The sequence below is a fragment of the Mizuhopecten yessoensis genome, unplaced genomic scaffold (assembly GCF_002113885.1).
Source record: "Mizuhopecten yessoensis strain PY_sf001 unplaced genomic scaffold, ASM211388v2 scaffold5789, whole genome shotgun sequence".
Lineage (NCBI taxonomy): Eukaryota > Metazoa > Mollusca > Bivalvia > Pectinida > Pectinidae > Mizuhopecten > Mizuhopecten yessoensis.
The window spans coordinates 210,933-228,462 of NW_018406224.1; the positions used below are offsets into that span (position 1 = coordinate 210,933).

General features: G+C 37.3%; 1 protein-coding gene across 2 annotated transcripts in view; it reads right to left on the reverse strand.

Annotated features, from left to right (window-relative positions):
- The window catches only part of LOC110451068 (macrophage mannose receptor 1-like), a 64,195-nt gene that overhangs the window by 43,892 nt on the left and 2,773 nt on the right, over positions 1–17,530 (reverse strand). For both annotated transcript variants that reach the window (XM_021498917.1, XM_021498918.1), the window contains exons 2-4: positions 10,723–10,874; positions 10,320–10,456; positions 9,826–9,950 (exon numbers count right to left, since the gene is read on the reverse strand). In XM_021498917.1, coding sequence (XP_021354592.1) covers positions 9,826–9,950; positions 10,320–10,456; positions 10,723–10,874 — 414 coding nt within the window. The remainder of the gene's footprint in view (positions 1–9,825; positions 9,951–10,319; positions 10,457–10,722; positions 10,875–17,530) is intronic.

A 17,530-nucleotide genomic window follows, 5' to 3' on the forward strand; every position in this document is an offset into this window, starting at 1 on the left:
TACCACTATAAATACTATCCCTGGTACTAGTCAACCTCTATAATTACTATCCATGGTACTAGTTCACCACTATAAATACTATTCCCGGCTCTAGTCCACCTCTATAATTACTATCCCTGGTACTAGTTCACCTTTATAAATACTATCCCCGGCTCTAGTCTACCTCTTTATCCCCGGCTCTGGTCAACCTCTATAATTACTGTCCCTGGTACTAGTTCACCATTATAAATACTATCCCGGCTCTAGTCTACCTTTATAACTACTATCCCTGGTACTATTTCACCAATTTAAATAGTATCCCCGGTTCTAGTCCACCTCTATAATAACTATCCTTGGTACTATTTCACCTCTATAAATACAATCCCCGGCTCTTGTCCACCTCAATAATAACTATCACTGGGATTAGTTCACCACTATAAATACTATCCCCGGTTGTAGTCTACCTCTATAATTATTATCACTGGTACTAGTTCACCACTATAAATACTATCCCTGGTACTAATCCACCTCTATAATTACTATCGCTGGTACTAGTTCACCACTTTACATACTATCCCCGGCTCTAGTCTACCTCTATAATTATTATCACTGGTACCAGTTCACCATTATGAATACTATTCCCGGCTCTAGTCCATCTCTATAATTACTATCACTGGTACTAGTTCACCACTATAAATACTATCCCTGGTACTAGTTCACCACTTTACATACTATCCCCGTCTCTAGTCTACCTCTATAATTATTATAAATACTATCCCTGGTACTAGTCAACCTCTATAATTACTATCCATGGTACTAGTTCACCATTATAAATACTATCCCCGGCTCTAGTCTACCTCTATAATTATTATCACTGGTACTAGTTCACCATTATGAATACTATTCCCGGCTCTAGTCCACCTCTATAATTACTATCACTGGTACTAGTTCACCACTTTACATACTATCCCCGGCTCTAGTCTACCTCTATAATGACTATCCTTGGTACTACATGTAGTACACCATTATAAATACTATCACCGGTTCTAGTTCACCTCTATAATTACTATACCTTGTTATAGTTAACCACCATAAATATTATCCCCGGCTCTAGTCCACCTTTATAATTACTATACCTTGTACTAGTTCACCACCATAAATATTATCCCCGGCCCTAGTCCACCTCTATAATAACTATCACTGGTACTAGTTCACCACTATAAATACTATCCCCGGTTCTAGTCCACCTCTATAATAACTATCCTTGGTACTAGTTTACCACTATAAATACTATCCTTGGCCCTAGTCCACCTCTATAATAACTATCACTGGTACTAGTTCACCACTATAAATCCTATCCCAGTTTCTAGTCCACCTCTATAATTACTATCACTGGTACTAGTTCACCACTATAAATACTATTCCCGGCTCTAGTCCACCTCTATAATAACTATCACTGGTACTAGTTCACCACTATAAATACTATCCCCGGCTCTAGCCCACCTCTATAATTACTATCCCTGGTACTAGTTCACCTCTATAATTACTATCACTGGTACCAGTTCACCACTATAAATACTATCCCCGACTCTAGTCTACCTCTATAATACTATCCCTGGAACTATTTCACCATTATAAATAGTATCCCAGGCTCTAGTCCACCTCTATAATAACTATCTTTGGTACTAGTTCACCACTATAAATACTTTTCCCGGCTCTAGTCCACCTCTATAATTACTATCCATGGTACTAGTTCACTATTACAAATACTATCCCCGGCTCTAGTCCACCAATATAATTACTATCACTGGTACTAGTTCACCATTATAAATACTATACCCGGCTCTGATCCACCTTTATAATTACTATCCATGGTACTAGTTCACTATTACAAATACTATCCCCGGCTCTAGTCCACCTCCATAATTACTATTACTGGTACTAGTTCACCACTACAAATACTATCCCCGGCTCTAACCCACCTCTATAATTACTATCACTGGTACAAGTACACCACTATACATACTATCCCCGGCTCTAGTCTACCTCTATAATTATTTTCACTGGTACTAGTTTACCACTATAAATACTATCCCTGGTACTAGTCAACCTCTATAATTACTATCCATGGTACTAGTTCACCATTATAAATACTATCCCGGCTCTAGTCTACCTCTATAATTACTATCCCTGGTACTTTTTTATACCACTATAAATACTATCCCCGGCGCTAGTCCACCTCTATAATTACTGTCCCTGGTACTAGTCCACCACTATAAATATTATCCCCGGCTCTGGTCAACCTCTATAATTACTGTCCCTGGTACTAGTTCACCATTATAAATACTATCCCGGCTCTAGTCTACCTCTATAATAACTATCCTTGGTACTAGTTCACCATTATAAATACTATCCCCGGTTCTAGTCTAAATCTATAATACTATCTCTTGAACAATTTCACCACTATAAATAGTATCCAAGGCTCTAGTCCACCTCTATAATTACTATCACTGGTACTAGTACACCACTTTACATACTATCCCCGGCTCTGGTCACCTCTATAATTACTATCACTGGTACTAGTTCACCTCTATAATTACTATCACTGGTACTAGTTCACCACTATAAATACTATTCCCGGCTCTAGTCCACCTCTATACTAACTATCACTGGTACTAGTTCACCATTATAAATACTATCCCCGGCTCTAGTCCACCTCTATAATAACTATCCCCGGCCCTAGTCCACCTCTATAATGACTATCCTTGGTACTACATATAGTACACCATTATAAATACTATCACCGGCTCTAGTTCACCTCTATAATTACTATCACTGGTACTAGTTCACCACTATAAATACTATCCTTGGTACTAGTTCACCACTATAAATACTGGTACTAGTTCACCATTATGAATACTATTCCCGGCTCTAGTCCACCTCTATAATTACCATACCTTGTACTAGTTCACCACTATAATAACTTCCACTGGTACTAGTCCAGCTCTATAATAACTATAACTGGTACTAGTTCACCACTATAAATACTATCCCCGGTTCTAGTCCACCTCTATAATAACTATCACTGGTACTAGTTAACCACTATAAATACTATTCCCGGCTCTAGTCCACCTCTATAATTAGTATCCTTGGTACTAGTTCACCACTATAAATACTATCCTTGGTACTAGTTCACCACTATAAATACTATCCCCGGCTCTAGTCTACCTCTATAATGACTATCCTTGGTACTACATATAGTACACCATTATAAATACTATCCCCGGCTCTAGTCCACCTCTATAATTACTATACCTTGTTATAGTTAACCACCTTAAATATTATCCCCTGCTCTAGTCCACCTCTATAATTACTATACCTTGTTATAGTTAACCACCTTAAATACTATCCCCGGCCCTAGTTCACCTCTATAATTACTAAACCTTGTTATAGTTAACCACCTTAAATATTATCCCCGGCTCTAGTCCACCTCTATAATTACTATACCTTGTACTAGTTCACCACTATAATAACTACCACTGGTACTAGTCCACCTCTATAATAACTATCACTGGTACTAGTTCACCACTATAAATACTATTCCCGGCTCTAGTCCACCTCTATAATTAGTATCCTTGGTACTAGTTCACCACTATAAATACTATCCTTGGTACTAGTTCACCACTATAAATACTATCCCCGGCTTAAGTCCACCTCTATAATTACTATCACTGGTACTAGTTCACTATTATAAATACTATCCCCGGCTCTAGTCTACCTCTATAATGACTATTCTTGGTACTACATAAAGTACACCATTATAAATACTATCACCGGCTCTAGTCTACCTCTATAATTACTATCCCCGGCCCTAGTCCACCTCTATAATTACTATCACTGGTACTAGTTCACCACTTTACATACTATCCCCGGCTCTAGTCTACCTCTATAATGACTATTATTGGTACTACATAAAGTACACCATTATAAATACTATCACCGGCTCTAGTTCCCCTCTATAATTACTATACCTTGTTATAGTTAACCACCTTAAATATTATCCCCGGCTCTAGTCCACCTATATAATTACTATACCTTGTACTAGTTCACCACTATAATAACTACCACTGGTACTAGTCCACCTCTATAATAACTATCACTGGTACTAGTTCACCACTATAAATACTATCCCCGGTTCTAGTCCACCTCTATAATAACCATCCTTGGTACTAGTTTACCACTATAAATACTATCACCGGCTCTAGTCTACCTCTATAATTACTTTCCCTAGTACTATTTCACCACTATAAATACTATCCTTGGCCCTAGTCCACCTCTATAATAACTATCACTGGTACTAGTTCAGCACTATAAATACTATCCCAGGTTCTAGTCCACCTCTATAATAACTATCCTTGGTACTAGTTTACCACTATAAATACTATCCCCGGCTCTAGTCCCCCTCTATAATTATTATCCCTGGTACTATTTCACCACTATAAATACTATCCCCGGCCCTAGTCCACCTCTATAATAACTATCCTTGGTACTAGTTCACCACTATAAATACCAGTCCCGGCTCCAGCTCCCTCTATAATTATTATCCCTGGTACTATTTCACCACTATAAATACTATCCCAGGCCCTAGTCCACCTCTATAATTACTATCCTTGGTACTAGTTCACCATTATAAATACTATCCCCGGCTATAGTCTTCCTCTATAATACTATCCCTGGAACTATTTCACAACTATAAATAGTATCCCAGGCTCTAGTCCACCTCTATAATAACTATCTTTGGTACTAGTTCACCATTATAAATACTATTCCCGGCTATAGTCTACCTCTATAATACTATCCCTGGAACTATTTCACAACTATAAATAGTATCCCCGGCTCTAGTCCACCTCTATAATTGCTATCCTTGGTACTAGTTCACCATTATAAATACTATACCCGGCTCTAATCCACCTTTATAATTACTATCCATGGTACTAGTTTACTATTACAAATACTATTCCCGGCTCTAGTCCACCTCTATAATTACTATCACTGGTACTAGTTCACCACTATAAATACTATCCCCGGCTCTAGCCCACCTCTATAATAATTATCACTGGTACTAGTTCACCACTATAAATACTATCCCCGGCCCTAGTCCACCTCTATAATTACTGTCCCTGGTACAAGTTCACCACTATAAATATTATCCCCGGCTCTGGTCAACCTCTATAATTCTTATCCTTGGTACTAGTTCACCGTTATAAATACTATCCCGGCTCTAGTCTACCTCTATAACTATCATCCCTGGTACTATTTCACCAATTTAAATAGTATCCCCGGTTCTAGTCCACCTCTATAATTATTATCCTTGGTACTAGTTCACCACTATAAATACTATCCCTGGTCCTATTCCACCTCTATAATAACTATCCTTGTTACTAGTTCACCTCTATAATCACTATCCTTGGTACTAGTTCAACACTATAAATACCAGGTCCGGCACTGGTCCACCTCTATAATAACTATCCTTGTTACTAGTTCACCTCTATAAATACTATCCCCGACTTCAGCCCACTTCTATAATTACTATCACTGGTACTAGTTCACCATTATACATACTATCCCCGGCTCTAGTCTACCTCTATAATTACTATCCCTGGTACTCTTTCACTACTATAAATGCTATCCCCGGCTCTAGTCTACCAATATAATTACTATCCCTGGTACTAGTTCACCATTGTAAATACTATCCCCGGCCCTAGTCCACCTCTATAATAATTATCCTTGGTACTATTTCACTACTATAAATACTATCCCCGGCTCTAGCACACCTCTATAATTACTATCACTGGTACTAGAACACCATTATAAATACTATCCCCGGCTCTAATCCACCTCTATAATTACTATCCCCCCTGGTACTAGTTCACCTCTATATATACTATCCCCGGCTCTAGTCCACCTCTATAATTACTATCCCTGGTACTACAGTTCACCACAATAAATACTATCCCCGGCCCTAGTTCACCTCTATAATTACTATCCCTGGTACTAGTTCACCTCTATAAATACTATCCCCGGCCCTAGTCAACCTCTATAATTACTATCACTGGTACTAGTTCACCACTTTAAATACTATCCCCGGCCCTATTCCACCTCTATAATTACTATCCCTGATACTAGTTCACCTCTATAATTACTATCTATGGTACTAGTTCACCACTTTAAATACTATCCCCGGCCCTACTCCACCACTATAAATACTATCCCCGGCCCTAGTCAACCTCTATAATTACTATCACTGGTACTAGTTCACCATTATAAATACTATCCCCGGCCCTACTCCACCTCTATAATTACTATCCCCGGCCCTAGTCCACCTCTATAATTACTATCCCTGATACTAGTTCACCTCTATAATTACTATCCATGGTACTAGTTCACCACTTTAAATACTATCCCCGGCCCTACTCAACCTCTATAATTACTATCCCCGGCCCCAGTCCACCTCTATAATTACTATCCCTGATACTAGTTCACCTCTATAAATACTATCACTGGCACTAGTCCACCTCTATGGTACTAGTTCACCATTATAATTACTATCCATGGTCCTATTTCACCACTATAAATAGTATCCCCGGCCCTAGTCATCCTCTATAATTACTATACCTGATACTAGTTCACCTCTATAATCACTATCCATGGTACTATTTCACCACTATAAATACTATCCCCGGCTCTAGCCCACATCTATAATTACTATCCCTGATACTAGTTCACCTCTATAATTACTATCCATGGTACTATTTCACCACTATAAATACTATCCCCGGCCCTAGTCCACCACTATAAATACTATCACTGGTACTAGTTCACCACTATAAATACTATCACTGGCTCTAGTCCACCTCTATAATTACTATCCCTGATACTAGTTCACCTCTATTTATACTATCCCCGGCCCTAGACCACCTCTATAAATACTATCCCCGGCTCTAGTCCACCTCTATAAATACTATCACTGGTACTAGTTCACCATTATAATTACTATCCCTGATACTAGTTCACCTCTATTTATACTATCCCCGGCTCTAGTCTACCTCTATAATTACTATCCCCGGCCCTAGTCCACCTCTATAATTACTATCACTGGTACTAGTTCACCATTATAAATACTATCCCTGGCTCTAGTCCACCTCTATAATTACTATCCCTGATACTAGTTCACCTCTATTTATACTATCCCCGGCTCTAGTCTACCTCTATAATAACTATCCTTGGTACTATTTCACCACTATAAATAGTATCCCCGGCCCTAGGCCACCTCTATAATTACTATCCTTGGTACTAGTTCACCTCTATAAATACTATCCCCGGCTCTAGTCTACCTCTATAATAACTATCCTTGGTACTATTTCACCACTATAAATAGTATCCCCGGCCCTAGGCCACCTCTATAATTACTATCCTTGGTACTAGTTCACCTCTATAAATACTATCCCCGGCTCTAGTCTACCTCTATAATAACTATCCTTGGTACTATTTCACCACTATAAATAGTATCCCCGGCCCTAGGCCACCTCTATAATTACTATCCTTGGTACTAGTTCACCTCTATAAATACTATCCCCGGCTCTAGTCTACCTCTATAATAACTATCCTTGGTACTATTTCACCACTATAAATAGTATCCCCGGCCCTAGTCCACCTCTATAATTACTATCCTTGGTACTAGTTCACCTCTATAAATACTATCCCCGGCCCTAGTCCACCTCTATAATCACTATCCTTGGTACTAGTTCACCACAATAAATACTATCCCCGTCCCTAGCCCACCTCTATATTTACTATCACTGGTACTAGTTCACCACTATTAATACTATCCCCGGCTCTAGCCCACCTCTATAATTACTATCACTGGTACTAGTTCACCACTATAAATACTATCCCCGGCTCTAGTTCACCTCTATAATTACTATCCCTGGTACAAGTTCACCACTATTAATACTATCCCCGGCCCTAGTTCACCTCTATAATAACTATCCTTGGTACTAGTTCACCTCTATAATTACTATCCCTGGTACAAGTTCACCTCTATAATTACTATCCTTGGTACTAGTTCACCATTATAAATACTATCCCCGGCTCTAGTCCACCTCTATCATTATTATCACAGGTACTTGACACCATGATAAATACTATCCCCGGCTCTAGCCCACCTCTATATTTACTATCGCTGGTACTAGTTCACCACTATAAATACTATCCCCGGCCCTAGTCCACCTCTATAATTACTATCCATGGTACTAGTTCACCATTATAAGTACTATCTCCGGCTCTAGTCTACCTCTATAATTACTATCCTTGGTACTAGTTCACCTCTATAATTTCTATTCATGGTACTAGTCCACCTCTATATTTACTATCGCTGGTACTAGTTCACCACTATAAATACTATCCCCGGCCCTAGTCCACCTCTATAATTACTATCCATGGTACTAGTTCACCATTATAAGTACTATCCCCGGCTCTAGTCTACCTCTATAATCACTATCCTTGGTACTAGTTCACCACAATAAATACTATCCCCGTCCCTAGCCCACCTCTATATTTACTATCACTGGTACTAGTTCACCACTATTAATACTATCCCCGGCTCTAGCCCACCTCTATAATTACTATCACTGGTACTAGTTCACCACTATAAATACTATCCCCGGCTCTAGTTCACCTCTATAATAACTATCCTTGGTACTAGTTCACCTCTATAATTACTATCCCTGGTACAAGTTCACCACTATTAATACTATCCCCGGCCCTAGTTCACCTCTATAATAACTATCCTTGGTACTAGTTCACCTCTATAATTACTATCCCTGGTACAAGTTCACCTCTATAATTACTATCCTTGGTACTAGTTCACCATTATAAATACTATCCCCGGCTCTAGTCCACCTCCCTAATTATTATCACAGGTACTTGACACCACTATAAATACTATCCCAGGTTCTAGTCCACCTCTATAATAACTATCCTTGGTACTAGTTTACCACTATAAATACTATCCCCGGCTCTTGTCCCCCTCTATAATTATTATCCCTGGTACTAGTTCACCACTATAAATATTATCGGCCCTAGTCCACCTCTATAATTACTATCCATGGTACTAGTTCACCATTATAAGTACTATCTCCGGCTCTAGTCTACCTCTATAATTACTATCCTTGGTACTAGTTCACCACTATAATTTCTATCCATGGTACTAGTCCACCTCTCTAATTACTATCCATGGTACTAGTTGACCACTATAAATACTAACCCCGACCCTAGTCCACCTTTTTAATAACTATCTTTGGTCCTAGTTCACCACTATACATACTATCCCGGCTCTAGTCAACCTCTTAGTTCACCACTATAAATACTATCCCCGGCCCTAGTCCACCTCTTTAATTACTATCCCTTGTTCTAGTTCACCTTTTTAATTTTTGATCCTTGCTCTAGTCCACCTTTCCGTGGTTCTTTGGCTAAAGTGAAACTGTCATTTATAACCACTCACTTCTTAATTTCTTTTGTCCATTGTCATTATTTTTCGCAAGACTATTGCTTTAGCCTTTTTCATTTGTGTAATTATTATCAAAAGGAAAGAATATGTGTTAACTACCCTTAGCTGAAACATGTTTTTCGTGATAAACTGTATATCTAGACTACATTTCAATATTCGTTTTACGAATCACGTTAAGCATTATATGAAGTATGTATCCCAACACAATCTGACAGAAACAAACAACCTCCACATGATCAAGGCGGTGATTAATGAGAAAGATAAGAACATGACCTCACCCTTCGATCGTTCACAAATATAGTTGATTCGCTCGTTACAGGGTCTGTCATTCATCTTGAGGTTGTCGAATCTAACACAATGTTCGCGTGCTCCCTGGTTGTTTGGGTTCCCTGGCATCCACAAGCTACGCGTAACACAGAACAAAACGTAGGACATAATTCAAAGCTGGTCCCGGTATTATCACAACAATCCAGGACAACAATAACAAACGGCTATAACATCCTCAGTTAATGCTGTAAAATCATGCAAACATATATCGAAATAAATACTTGTTTATTATCGAACGGAGATATATTTACTTGTCGTGTCTCACGCTGTTTGTTTTTAACGGCAATAGTGTAATAATATGCTTGTCTATTATTTTTATTGTATATGTCTGTATACTATAATGTAGGTGCTAACATACACGTACAAAATACATGTCTTTAAAGGATATGTCACAGGAACGGTTGTCTAAATGCTAATGTAAAAGGCGCGTCAACGAGGTACTTACAACACCCTTTGGTCAATAACAGAGTGATCTGACCATTGCCAAGTAGAGGCTGCGTCAAGGTCATTCAAGCCAATCCACCATAAAGGGTGGGCGTGTTGGTGGCTTTGTAAGTTTCCAAGTTGTCGTAATATCCATGTCTGTAAATACAAGACAATGTAATGACATATAAACACCACAGCATGTAACTAGGAAAACTACCACGAAAGGAAGGATTCATTTTACTGACAAAAATGCTTCCCCATTGTTATTTCTTTGTAATCGTAGGTTAATCAATGTATTTGTGTCAATACTACTTATCTCGCCCTAAATAAGCTTCAGGTCTTCGCATTCTTAATTAACAATGGTCTCCATCCATCAAACAATCCTATGCACATTGCATTCGATCAATTCCTACGCCACTAACCCGTTCTTGCGTTGTCTCGATTTTTACCAGGTCACCTCCCTGAAGCCTGCACCAGTTTCTAGCCTCGTACCAAGATTTAGCGTCCTGGTACATGTAGCGGTAGCAGCTCTGACCATAGCTTGCCCAGTAAACTGGACACCGCTGACCCACCGCTGAAAGCAAATTGCACATTAAACGTTACGAGGCAAGAACTTTGTTCAGTCGAAGAACGTTTGGTATCGATTGCATTCCGTCTTCCATGTCAAACACCATGCTCAATAAGTGACGGCTAAAATCCTCTGCCCTCATTGTTTTATATATACCATCCATGTTTACGGAACATACTCCAAGTAACAATTAGAAAATAAAATAAATGTCATCCAAAGAATGCAAAATATGAAAGAACTTAAAATTTTGTAGCCATTGGTAAATTTGCATTTTAATCGTTTTTTTCGAAAACATTACATGGAGTGTGATGAGAACATTCATTTTTGTTGAATACTTGTTTACGTACATTTATATTGATATTGTTTGTTTTCTTTTTCTTATTGCGTTGTGATGAACGTGTATTTTATACACCGTTGAATAATGTTTATATGTATCTTCCGGGTATAGTTATAGAGGAGTGTGTCTAATATGCTGTGTGGCCACTCTTGCTGCTCAACAAACAAGCTGTATGATAGTACGGTAGTTCAGAATAATCAGTACATGTTACTACCCTTCACAAAAAAAGCAAAAATTCCTAGGTGAGGCGCCATTTCTTTACAAATCAGCAAATATTAAAATGGTTTTTTAATTGTACAAAACATCACAGAAGAAAGAGATGCCATATTCAAACAATACAATCTACTATCAAGAACAACGAATCGATAAGTCTATCTTAAAAATGGCAACTAATTGAAAAACATACCTTCGACTTGAGAGTTCGATACAACGTTTTGGCAAGCACATATTGTACTGTGAGTGTCTGGCTGTACAATGTATAACATACAATCTTGGTTATGACACTTAAAAGTGAATCAGATGTGATTTACGTTATTTTCTTATTTCTAAAAGTGGTGATTTTCCCTCCAAAGTGGAATATTGAATATTTTTAATAAATATCCATTTAAAATAGATACGCATCTTCGTGGAAATAATGATACTAATACATTGTTGCAGTCTTGTCGATATTTTGGCATTTGTTTTGTAATAAATTAATTGGAATTCAGTGGGTACAGTCACATATAATTTGAATCCAACCACTGAATATTCGTGTTGGTTGAGTACAGCATTTAATGATTGATTCGATTTATTGCTACATATTGTTTAACTGGAGAATCACATAGACAGCAGGTTACAACGAAACAGTTGTTATATTTGCTGAGTAGTTAAAGGACCTTTCTGTTAACGTACAGTAAGCATGCACTGATTTGTCCACATTCCATGAGAGATAAAGGTAACGCACCCACCGGTGATAGCACCTATACAATCATTTTATAAACAGTGTGTCAGAACACACTGCGTCATACATCTGTGTGCTTAACTTAGGACTCATCCATGATACCAGGAGCCAACATGTTGGAAATTGGTCTGAACTATTGTTGAAACAGAAGAGGGGGTGCATATAAACCCTTTATTTTTTGAACCTCAGATTTAGAGATTAACTATTTTTTTCTCCTTTTGTTTTTCTCAGATTTCGTTCGCTGTTAATCCTTGCGTGAACAATGGGGAACTTTATATACAGGCTATTCAGTTTTTCTTTTGGTATTGAACGCCAATATGTCACAATAACACCTGCAAAAAAGTAAAGCGTTTCACGTCGGTGCTTATTAAACGGTCATTTTGTTTTTGTTTGTTATGCCATTTGGCTAAGGAGCACCAAGCACACTATATAAACCATTTACATAGATATTTTTAAATATTAGAAGACGTTATTGTTATAGCGAAGTTTCCTGACATGTGGGAGGACAAAACATGCTATGGCCCGTTGACACATTTTTGTCAGACGTTTATCTACATATACTTCACAGTTGTACTCAGCTGAGGACAAGGGTCGTAGACCTATACGTTCTAACTTGTGGCCTAGTCGCAATCATATGCATGTCATGCAACAGAGTTTGATACCAACCTGTCCATTGATGTAGTTAGCTATATTATAAATGATTTAAGAACACCTTTACCGCGAAACCACATTCATTAATGTACTTTTGGTTTGATAACTTTAACAATTAGTCTAAAAAAAGCTAAATTATCGATGTGTGGCTTCATATTGACTTTAGTTGATATCGTATGTTAAAGAGATGACAATACTACCAATGGTTAACGTTAATTTACACTATACGATCTGAGTTTGATAAATAATACAGATATCTACTATAGTTACTTTATTACTTAATTGGTAATGGTATCGGTACAGTGGAATTATTGCTGTTATGCTACCTAGACACGTTTATAGCTGTACTAGCAATTAACACAAAAGAAGCTATTATCACAAAATCCGATGCAAGCGTTTATTAGTTATAAATGGACTAAATATAATATGCATAACAAATGCTTTCATACGAAACAAATACAGTTCATATACTTACATCGTGGTAATATTTCAGCAAGGTTGTTCGTAAAACTGTTAAATTTATTCAATAAAGCATATCATAATAGCACGCCTTATTCAAGCATTTGGCTTATACGCGTGTGTTAATTAAGGTGCCGGTATCTGAACGAAGAATCAGTTATGTTTTTTTGTAGACATTAGTCCCTACATAAACAACAGTTACATTCCAATCTAAAATTCTGAAAAGTGAAAGGTTATTTTGTAGCACATCCTTAAATAGAACACTTGTACTCGATACACTGTTGAGATACTATCGAAATTATGTAAGAGATAGTGAGCCGGGTACACGTGAACGATATCAAAGTACAGGGAACTAAGATTATACACATTCATGTTAGGTCGCTAAACTAACGTGATACATATTTCTTGTTATATATTAATTAAGTGTTTGAATTTATAACAACTGTCGAGAACAATACATGTATATGTAACATTTAGATAGGAATAACCTCACTGATAACTTAAGTAAAGGTGAAACAATTAAATTATGCGGTCATTATGTTGTATGCACATTAAGTCTGTGGCGATACTGTGTGCTCGTTGTGATCCTGGTAATGGTGTATGTTCATTGTGTTAATTGTAATGTTGCCTACTCAGTGATGTTATTGTATGGTTTTATTCAAGTCATGATCATGGTGTTGTTTGTTTATTAATAACATGGTGATGTTTTATGACTATGAAGAGCTTGCTGATTTGTAGAGTTACGATTGCAATACATATTAAGATCACGGCGATCATGTGTGTTCATTTAGTCATTTTGATGAGATAAAGAAACATATTAAAACTTATTAACCAACTTTATTATCATATTCGTATTTTATGTGTTGAAAATAATGCTTCATGCGGCGAAAAGAACCGCACCATTACATTGTCTTAGATGTTATGTTTCAAATGCACATATGCAAATGAATTTAATTGGGATCCCTGATAAAGAGGAGTGACTTTGTTTGGGTGTCTAGTTGTGTGATTAATTGTGACAGGATATCTACAGCCGTGTTACAACAGGTACTAAATGACCGCAGTATCATACCGTACAGGTAAGGAATGTTTATTCACTGATAAAAATCACATCGATGTACTAATGTGCTATTATATTTGGACCGTGGACGACTTCTTAATCTGATATTCACAACTTCACTCACATTTTGCCTAACACGCTTTTAACACGTGATAGTAGCACTTTTACAATACAAATTAGAACAACACAACACCTTTATTACAAAGATATCCTCAACACAATTCATAACTTCATGGCAGCACTAGATATAACAATATAACATCATAACTATATCACAACAAAAGCTACATTTCGATCTGGAGTAACATAGCCATTTGACCTATATTTACCCTGGAGTAACATAGCCATTGGACCAATATTTACCCTGGAGGAACATAGCCATTTGACCTATATTTACCCTGGAGTAACATAGCCATTGGACCTATATTTACCCTGGAGTAACATAGCCATTGGACCAATATTTACCCTGGAGTAACATAGCCATTTGACCTATATTTACCCTGGAGTAACATAGCCATTTGACCTATATTTACCCCGGAGTAACATAGCCATTTGACCTATATTTACCAGTTGGGTTTCGCCGTTGAAGCAGAAGACGCTTTTCCAAACTATCTGTCATTGAACCTGATATTGAGATGACCATGATTGTCGTACTGTAGGGAAACCCATAGAACATGACAGTTTGACACTGACTAATGATATAGCCACCATGTTGTGGTATTGATATCACTAGTGATGCGCTACTGTGTTATGGTGTTGTGATATGTATAATGAGTGTGAAGACAATATTATACGGTGTTTAAGTATTGTAATAATCAATAATTGTTTATTTAGGTATTGATAATATCAGTGTTAAAGTGTTTTATACGGTAGTTTGATATTGGTAAACTTGATATCGTAATAGTTATAAGGCATCGATAAAATTGATGTTAAAATAGTTTATATAGTATTTTGATATTGTTATAACGAGTGTTGTGGTATTGATGTCTTCATGTTTTGATATCGAATTAGAATTCGTACCGTGGTACTGTCATATTAAGTGTTGGGATATTGTGTCATAAGTGTTACTTCCAGATGTAACAAAGGAGAAGACATATTGTAACTGAAATACCGACAATTCTATTGATAAACTAAAGAAGATGATAGCGTGGTTATACAATAGTAAATGTCATTGTTATCAGTGAATACACACATCTCTAGGTAGTACGGCATGATACTAAGACCCTTCAATACCTCTAGTAACACCAGTGTACCAGTATGGATAACACATCAAAATTATCATAGCCAGTACATTTTTTCAACACAGTTTGTTTGTGTTTTACATCCTATTAACAACTATGGTGATTAAAGGACGTGCCAGGTTTTGGTGGTGGAGGAAAGCCACCAGTACCTGGCGACTGCCCCACGTAGGTCTCGAACCCACAACCCAGTGATGACGGCTAGTGGTAGCAGAAAGTCAGACGCCTTAACCACTTGGCCACCGCGGCCCATCGTGGTCAACATAGTAGAACGTAAAGGATAAACACAAAGCACACAAAACAAGGCGTACACCACAAAACACGTATGGCACAAAACAAGACGAGGCAATCCATAAAACACATATACCACAAAACAGGACATATACCACTACAAGTATGTGAATCCTTATGTCCCAGCTTATCGATAATACCAGATATATATCTGAATGTGTCATGAAAACATTTTTGTAAACAAAACCTTCAATGACCTTAATGAACATAATGACGAGATTTAGCGTAAGTTAGTAGATATATATAACATATTATAATATCTTGTCTACATAACTGCATGTTTTAATGGGTGATATTTATAACATTATTTGGAAATAAAAGATCGTGTCTTTCTCAGGTGCCCGAGTTTCCCCCGGTAATATTTCTCTTATTGGAAGCAGCCACAACGAATGAGTGAAGCAGACGATACCAATGGCGCTTCAATCTGATTATGTAAGATAAATAATTACTATAAATAGTTGTCTGTAATGCTAATTCTGTCTACAAACAAAGAAGCATTGTTATGTTTACTTAATGTTTAGTATCTCATTGTATCTCTGTACATCTGTTCTATGCCTCATAGCTCTAATTTTATTCAAATGTTTATCAACATAAGATATATGCTGCCCAGCATATTGCCTCTACTAAGTCACAATATGTGCGCGTATTTTGCGGAAAATAAGACATGTCCTATAGTCAGATTTGTATTACAGCAGGTTTTTATCAGATATATCTAGAGACATTTTTAGGGGGAAGCGATTAGTGCTGAATGTGCATCATGAATCGTACTTATATCATGTTCATAGTACTTAGGAGATACACGGATATTTGATTGTTCATGTTTGTGTTTATATTAAAGTATTGCGGTTATGGTGGAGTGTTCAATGTATTTACACGCTAGTAGAACACTGAAGACTGTATTGTGTGATCGCGTTGACTACCCATTGTTGTCGTTATGTGGGTTATCGGAGAAGTAGTCCGGGCTATCGGTAACGGTGTCGGTAGGGACTGTTATCTAGCTACTACACTGTGTAGTTGTGATATCTGTATGGCAGTTCCCGTGTAACAACACATTCAAACTATTGGTACAAATTGATACTAGAGTGATTTGATATCAATTCTAATTTTTAATAAGCACCAATAATATATATAAGTAAGTCATATTGATGAGTAACAGACAATCAAACATTCCACATCGTCAACTAATTTAGGCAATAATTGATTTCATCTTAATATTGTCAAAATATACTATTTACATAACTCCTAGTTCGGTTGTACTTCCTGAGATTTACCGGCTGACATTGATTACACATTACATTCATCTTTGACTGTAACAAGACGCAAGTCAGGTACTGACGACTCATCAGTTACAAGTTTACAACACTCTTAAATTAAACAACCTATCACAACAGGACTTAACAACTGATTGCAGAAAGGAACCAATTGATGACAAGACATAAGGGAACAACCAATAACAACAAGACTTCAAGGAAACAACCGATGACAATATAAACTAACGAAAACAACTGAAGACAATATGGTGTAACAGAAAACAACTGATGACAAAATATAAGGATATAACCAATGAAAACAAGACATGCCGGAAACAACTGATGGAAACAAAATATCTAATTATGACGGGTTATCCTTTAAAGGATACCTAACAATATGTATTGTATGGTATATTGTATTGTACATAGTGACTCTAGG